Consider the following 8,367-nt stretch of genomic DNA (forward strand, 5'->3'; position numbering starts at 1 on the left):
TACAGTGCATTTGGAAAGTATTCAGACCCGTTGACTTTTTCCACATTTTGTTACATTACAGCTTATTCTAAAATGTGTTAAATTAGTGGGGGTGTTTCTCATCAATCTACACACAATGCTCCATAATGAGAAAGCAAAAACATGTTTTTTTTAAACGTTGGTAAATGTATTTAAAAAATAGATTTAGAAAAATGAAATATCAGTGAAATATAAAAACCTGTTTTTGCATTGTCGTTATGTGGTATTGTGTGTAGTAGATTGACAAAGCGAAAATAGTTGTAAACATTTTTTTGCAAATATTTTACAAATAAAAAACAGAAACCTTATTTACATAAGTATTCAGACCCTTTGCTATGAGACTCCAAAATTGAGCTCAGATGCATCCTGTTTCCATGAATCATCCTTGAGATGTTTCTACAACTTGATTGGAGTCCACATGTGGTAAATTCAATTGATTGGTCATGATTTGGAAAGGCACACACCTGTCTATATAAGGTCCCACAGTTGACAGTGCATGTCAGAGCAAAAACCAAGCCATGAGGTTAAAGGAATTGTCCGTAAAGCTCCGAGATAGGATTGTGTCGAGGCACAGATCTGGGGAAGGGTACCAAAACATTTCTGCAGCATTGAAGGTCCCTAAGAACACAGTGGCTTTACATCATTTTTAAATGAAAGAAGATTGGAACCTCTTCCTAGAGCTGGCCGCCCGGGCCAACTGAGCTATCTGGGGAGAAGGGCCTTGGTCAGGTCACCCTGACAGAGCTCCAGAGTTCCCCTGTGGATATGGGAGAACCTTCCAGAAGGACAACCATCTCTGCAGCTCTCCACCAATTAGGCATTTATGGTAGTGGCCAGACAGAAGCCACTCCTCAGTAAAAGTCTAGTCAGGATCCAGGGAAAGATGAATGGAGCACAGTAAAGAGAGATCCTTGATGAAAACCTGCTCCAGAGCGCTCAGGACCTCAGACTGGGGCAAAGATTCACCTTCCAACGGGACAATGACCCTAAGCGCACAGCCAAGACAACGCAGGAGTAGCTTCGGGACAAGTCTCTGAATGTCTTTGAGTGGCCCAGCCAGAGACCGGACTTGAACCCGATAAAACATCTCTGGAGAAAACTAAAAATAGCTGTGCGGCGACGCTCCCCATCCAACCTGACAGAGTTTGAGAGGGATTGCAGAGTAGAAGGGGCGAAACTCTCCAAATACAGGTGTACCAAGCTTGTAGCATCATGCCCAAGAAGACTCAAGGCTGTATTCGCTGCCAAAGGTGCTTCAACAAAGTACTGAGTCTGAATACTTATGTAAATTTGATGTTTCAGTTCTTTTTGTCTTTTTGCTTGCAAACATAAAAAAAAAATGTTTTTGCTTTGTCATTATGGGTGTATTGTGTGTAGATTGATGGGGGGGCGCGGCAGCAATTTACAAAATGTGGGAAAGGTCAAGGTCTGAATACTTTCCTCTACAGACACAGATAAACACAGCCTCTCCTTCTCCAGTCCAGATGCGGTGACGTATGTGGCTGGCAGCGTGATGTTGACATAGATTCCTCACGGCTGATTAGATGTGTAATTAAAACATTATAGCTGGAGTTTCTCTCCAGAAGGGTCCCATACACACACACATGCCTGGGGGAGGTGATTAGCTGGCTGGCTCAGCTGGACCTTGTTATACGTGTGTGTGATGGAGTTAGAGAACTTGGTATTTTATTAAACGAAGTGAACGTTGGCCACATGCCAGAGATTTTGATGTCAGTTGTTGCACGACGCCGAAGGTTGTTCAGGCGCCGAATTGATGAGATGTTTCGAAATCCGAACTTCTAGATATCACGCCACAACACACACGTCGTCCTATCGGCATGTATCCCGGACAATTTCCTTAAAGGACCCCATTTAAAATGTATGGCCGTTTTTAATTAACGTACCCTACAGTTTGAAAGTCCTTGGGAATCCCATGTGGGGTTTTATAAGGCCCGAAGCAGAGATATTTAATTGAGAACTGCAGCAGTTTTGTGGCAAGCTTTCATCTTTCTCAGCTGCAATGCGTCACCCTGTTTCTTTTTTTATTAGTGATTGAACGCTGATGACTCATCCCTTTTAAATGGACTCAGTGACCCCTGTGTATATATGTATAAATGCACCAGAGGAACGTGTGTGTTTATTCCGTTGGTATCCCCTTGATTCTAATCTTGGTTCAGGGGTCAATTAAAAGAACAATGTCCCTCTCTCACACGGAGGAAATGGCGCCGCCTACGCCCCAAATGGCACCCTATTCCCTATATAGTCTGCTACTTTTTCCACCAGGGTCCCATAGGGCTCTGGTCAAAAGTAGTGCACTATATAGGGAATAGGGTGCCATTTGGGGTACGCACTAGATGTCATTAGGAGCCGTGTACCGAACATAGACACAAGCTGCTAGCTTCATCAATACCAAGGGAAGGATCATGAATATTAAAGGTGTATTTTAAGAAGTCTTCAGTCTCACTATTTCTATGGTGGTATTTCACTGTTGCAACATTTAGCTGCAGTCTCTCTGGTACTGTAACTGTCATGTTTTGCTGATGTTGTTTTTGTAGGAAGTTTGCTGGACTTCCTAAAGGAGGGAGACGGTAAATTCCTCAAGCTTCCCTTGCTGGTGGATATGGCAGCACAGGTAAGTCCAAAGTCAACCTCTCAGTAAACATTGACATTTCTGCATATGTAGCTAGTAGCTGCCATGTATGTTTCCAAGTGTCTCGCCCCTCTGTGTTTCCTCCTAAGGATAGGTTTGAGCTGTTTTTAATCCCTGTAGTACACTGCTGTACAAGAAAACCAATTTAGTGCACTCTTTCGCATCCATCACCAGCATTCTCCCTCCTGTTTGTAAGGCTGCATCCCAAAAGAGCCCTGGTCAAAGGGAGTTGACTAAATAGGGAATAGGGTGCCATTTGGGACTTACACAAGACCGACGGCTCTGCTCTCCGAGTGGATCACATCAATTATTAACCCGAGCCTCTGTGATCAAACGGCGTGTTAAATTAATCTGCTTGTTTTCTCAGATCGCTGACGGTATGGCTTTCATCGAGAGGATGAACTACATCCACAGGGACCTGCGCGCCGCTAACATCCTGGTCGGGGACAACCTGGTGTGCAAGATCGCCGACTTCGGTCTGGCTAGGCTGATCGAGGACAACGAGTACACGGCTAGGCAAGGTTAGTAGAGCACCGAGACAGAGGGACTTAGAATCCCAGTTGTTGCAGGTGTGTATGGGTGGAAAGAGGATACCTAGCCAGATGCACAACTGAATGCATTCAACCTGAAATGTGTCTTTTCCGCATTTAACACAACCCCTCTCTGAATCAGAGGGGTGCGGGGTGCTGCCTCAATCGACTACCACGTCATCGGTCCCCGGGGAACAGTTGTTGTTTGGGGTGAACTGCCTTGCTCAAGGACAGAACAGCAGATTTTTCCACCTTTGCCGGCTCTGGGATTCGAACCAGCAACCTTTTGGTTACTGGCCTAGCGTTGTTAACCGCTAGGCCCCGAGACAGACAGAGGGCTTAGAACTCTCTGGTTGCGTCCCAATAATCTCTCCTTTCTCCCGAAGTGTTCCTTACTTGTTCACTTCCCGTCATGGATTTGAAATGACTTGTATATTATTGTGTTATTATTAATGTATGGAACCTTCCTCTACCCCATGCCTACACCACTACAATGCTTTTACATTTGGGGGAAGTAGTCAACGGGTGCACACTTCAGGAAAAAGGAGAGATTAAGGGGACACAGGGTTTAATGTCAGTCGTTTGAGATGTATATGGGGGGGGGGGGGGTGGAAGTGTGAGGTCACTGGCGTAGATTAAACCCTGTTGTTTCCTACCATGGTAAGTTAAGCTAATAGCGGAAAGCAGATGCTCATATTTACTCTGATTAGTTGCGGTGAGTAAACTCTGACTCTCAAGTTGCCTGCTGCTTAACCATTTAAGACCAATGGTTTGAGCAGAGAAACAGGCGTCCCTGACAATACCACTGTTTTTCCCACTCAACACGAGTCTTAAACTTTATGGAATGTGACTTTGTTTTTACCCTGCAGTTCACATGCAACATTGTCAATAAAGACAGATTCTTGTATCTTAGTTCAATCAGTTTCCTTTGTAATTAGATCTGACTTAAACCATTTTTAAAAACCAAGTATGATAGGTTAAAGAATTTTTTAAAATTATTTTGTTCGAGGTCAATAGTGTAATTGTCATGGCAGACTGAAGCATGAACTTTGATATGGGTAAATTCTCTGGTTCTATTCTCAATGGTTCTATTCTCAGTGGTTCTATTATGACTCTAGGCTCCCTAATGACCCCTAGTGGAAGTTAATGTTCTCTCTCCCTCTCTATCCCCTCTTTTCTTTGTCTCTGCCCATCTCTTCCCCTCCTGCTCCTGGTTTGTAGGTGCCAAGTTCCCCATCAAGTGGACGGCTCCAGAGGCTGCCCTGTACGGCCGCTTCACCATCAAGTCAGACGGCTGGTCCTTCGGCATCTTACTCACTGAACTGGTCACCAAGGGCAGGGTGCCCTACCCAGGTGAGAACAGACAAAACAATGTTTGTGTCCCACATGGGCCCCCTATATCCCTCAAACTCAACTCTGGACCTCCAAACCAGTTCCACTGTGTTCTTTCATTGTTCCCCTCCTATCAGGGACTAACATAGACCCGGGACACCAGGTGGGTGCAATTAATTATCAGGTTTTGCAGAAAACGAGCAGGCTTCGGACCTCGTAGGGTAAGAGTTGAATACCCCTGTCCTATATACTGCACTTCTTTTGACTTGGGCTCACATGGAGTGGGCACTATGTAGGGATTACAATGCCTTTTAGAATGCAAATCCCATAACAACAATGGCGGTCTGAGGCTGTCTATCTGGTTAGGATTAGTCAATTGTGTGATCTCCAACGCTAGGGAAGTAGGTGTCTTGTGTAACCAGGAGGAGTCGTGCCAGCACAATGTAAACAAGGAAGTCTTTGTAGCCTAGACTAGTTAATACTGTCCTAGGAAGTGGGCTGGGGGTGACACTGTCATGATGGCTGTTTTTGTCTCTACGGGATAAACACTGACTGAGGTTAGAGAGAACCATCTGGTAGGGTCTGATCTGGAGATTGAACACCACTCTTGTTTATAACCATCTGTCCCAGACTGATCGGGCTCAGGGGAGAGAGAGAGGCTGACGGGTGCTGTGAAACGCTGACACACACACACACTAACCTTCAGACCCCTTTTTTTATTTATGCTTTTCGGGGGGGGGGGGGGGGGGGGGGGGGGTAATAGTCGAATGGAGCTATTGGGTGATTTCACAATGCACTGCCATCTCGTGACTGTGACAATGGAAATAGATCACAGGCCTTGTTTTGTTGTGGATAATCTTGATTTTTATTGTGACTTAACTCACATGGTTTACTGCACTGTTAATGTAATGGGCACTAAATAGACTGACCCCCCCCCCCCCTCCCCCTCCTTCTGTGTTTCTCTTTCTCTCGCTGTCTTATTCTCTCTCCACCCAGGCATGGTGAACAGGGAGGTCCTGGAGCAGGTGGAGCGGGGGTACCGTATGCCCTGCCCCCAGGGCTGCCCAGAGTCCCTCCACGAGATGATGAAGCTGTGCTGGAAGAAGGACCCTGACGAGAGGCCCACCTTTGAGTACATCCAGTCCTTCCTGGAGGACTACTTCACAGCCACGGAGCCACAATACCAGCCTGGGGATAACCTATAGTCAGGCCTGGCCGCAGCGCAGCCCTGGACCACTTCACCGTGCAATGTATCTCTCCACCCAGGAGGAGCAGACTTGGATACAGACGCATGGAGATGTAATTCTATGAATAATGTGCTTCAGAAAAGCCAACTGGAAGCTTGGTTATCAAGTTGCACAAAACCACTGCTATCGCTGATGATTTAAAAAAAAGTACTTTTTTTTTTTTTTTACGTTCTGTTTATTTTTAATTTCAGGTACTACATATAGTCTTAGTTTGTATGAATTTACTATTTTATTTTGTATCCTTTATTTTGTCCTCAATGATCATGTTCATTTTCAAAGTGACCAATCATTCAACTGTGTAGTTGTTTTAACAAATTTGTTGAACCATGAAAATGGCACGAAAGCCCATCAGGTAGAGGCTCTCAGAATGATAGCTCTTTGAAATGGAGGACAAGAGAGAAGGATGTACTGTAAGGCTGCATTTACACATAGGCAGCCCAATTCTGCTCATTTTTCCACTAATTGGTCTTTTGACCAATCGATTCAGATCTTTAAATATTTTTCAGAGCTGATCTGATTGGGTAAAAAATCAATTAGTGAAAATAAGATTAGAGTTGGGCTGCCTGTGTAAACTCGAAGGCAAGTACTGTGGGAATATTTCAAATGAGAATTCAGTTCTGTGTTCAACTGGAAAATGCTTTTCTTTCTACATGTTTTTCTGAATGATCGACTTGAGTGGCACGGATCAGGGACAGTTGCGTGGGTCCGTCTTGTCTGCTCATTTTCTATTTTATTTCTATTAGTTGATTTTATTCTATATAAACTAAGAATTATTCATATCATGGAAATGGTTCTAGGTTCATGTGAAGCCCTCAAGTCCTTCATTAACATACAGGACATTTCTACAACACTAAGTCCATCCTGTTACGTGTCCAAGACAAACTGTTGCCATGCCAAGTTATATTACCTCTTTAAAGATCACTACAGCATATGACTAAACCTTGTTTCCCTTGTATTCTGATCTGGAGACAGTTTAGCATTTTCCCTACAAATTCTTTAGGTGAGGATTACAGGAGTGGAAGCTGATCCTAGATCTCTATCTAAGGGAAACTTTACACCGGAGCAATGTATCACTGTGAGATAGGAGAATATTCAGCTCTCACCTGGCAATGCCGACAGCCCTGTAGATCACTAAGCTACATGCCATCGCAGATTGTCTCTGCACATGTCATAGCACTACGCAACAGGAGGCAATATTGAATGGAGCTAGTATAGACTAATGTGTTCTAGGACCAGAATTAGAATTTATGGATGCAACCACCTGATTTGGCAGTTACATGCCAGCAATAACTTGTACACAATTATGTTAAAAAGGACTTGGCCTTTTCTTTCACTTACATGGTTAAGTCATTAACTAGACTCATCACATGTTCCATTTTCAGACCTGAAGATGCTCGAAAAGGAAACCATTTCACCTTTATGGGAAAATATTGCCAAAGCACCTGAACACTGTTTTATTTTGACTACATGTGATTTTATAGTGTGAACGGATTTCATTCAGTCAACAGTTTCAGCCTAGATACAAAGAGGATACGTTTTTATTCAGACATTTTTGTTTTTAAAGGTAGACTCGGCGAAATGACGTTGCCACGAGCAGCACCGCAGATATTGCGATGAGCGAGATGCAAGCCTTTGCTCCCTTAGTCACAGACAGTGCTTGCGCAAGGGTTCCCTTCACGCTGTAAGAGCGACCAAAACAGTGGGGGAGTTTAGCCTCGCGCTTCAAAGCTCTTAGTAGTTGCGGAATTTGACCCACTATGCTGTTTATTTTGTGCACCTACATCATATCGCCGAGTCTTCCTTTAATACATTAGTCAGAACCAGTGAACGGTTAGTCATATTTTAAGACCGCAAAATGGAGGAAGGTCATTTTAATGCGTCATGTCGCATCCACAGGGGTCATTTGACTATTTTCTTTAAACTCATCAGTTAAGTGTTACATTTGATTATGCATACTTACACAGATGGGCAGAACATAGATTGGTCAACTGGGGGTTTTAAAGAAGGGCTTTGTACAAAATCCTGATTTTATAAAAAGGACAGCAAAGACGTTGGGGGAAAGATAAATAATTATGGTTTAGATACTAATCTGTGGAATTTGTACAGTTGGAAAATAAAAAAAATTCTGATTCTAATTTGTATGTTATGCTGTATTGAATTCGTGAGATTCATTAGTTTAATACGGACAACAGGCACAACATTTGATGAATCTCGAGCTGTCAGAATTATTAATATTCTTGGCATGAATTGATTTTTGTCAGTTACATTGCAGCCACTATGCATGAAGTCATGTGACAATAACATTATTGCTAGGTGCAGAGGCATTTCAACCAGTCGCAGTGGGCGGGACTCCCTGTTGAAATTGCGATAGTACAGAAGGTGTACCTGTTAGCTTTTTTTAATTTGAATTCTACAAATATCAAATTGACAGTCAGTGATGTCAGATTTTCAAACGTATTTTGAGCATCATTGTTCAGGCGCAATGGTACGTGCATCAATGTAATGACTGATTTCTTGCAGAAGTTGCAGACAAAAGTTAATTGCTGCTGCGCTTGCTTCACGTAAAATGTTATACATAAGGTACCACCAG

General features: G+C 43.5%; 1 protein-coding gene across 1 annotated transcript in view; it reads left to right on the forward strand.

Moving 5' to 3' along the window:
* LOC139367186 (tyrosine-protein kinase yes) overlaps nt 1-7,912 on the forward strand; it is a 33,090-nt gene extending 25,178 nt beyond the window's left edge. Inside the window, exons 9-12 of the mRNA XM_071105335.1 lie at nt 2,574-2,650; nt 3,036-3,189; nt 4,420-4,551; nt 5,527-7,912. Of these exons, the coding sequence (XP_070961436.1) occupies nt 2,574-2,650; nt 3,036-3,189; nt 4,420-4,551; nt 5,527-5,735 (572 nt within the window). The 3' untranslated portion in view covers nt 5,736-7,912. The remainder of the gene's footprint in view (nt 1-2,573; nt 2,651-3,035; nt 3,190-4,419; nt 4,552-5,526) is intronic.
* The last annotated feature ends 455 nt before the right edge of the window (nt 7,913-8,367 follow it).

Source organism: Oncorhynchus clarkii, chromosome 15 (genome assembly GCF_045791955.1).
Source record: "Oncorhynchus clarkii lewisi isolate Uvic-CL-2024 chromosome 15, UVic_Ocla_1.0, whole genome shotgun sequence".
Lineage (NCBI taxonomy): Eukaryota > Metazoa > Chordata > Actinopteri > Salmoniformes > Salmonidae > Oncorhynchus > Oncorhynchus clarkii.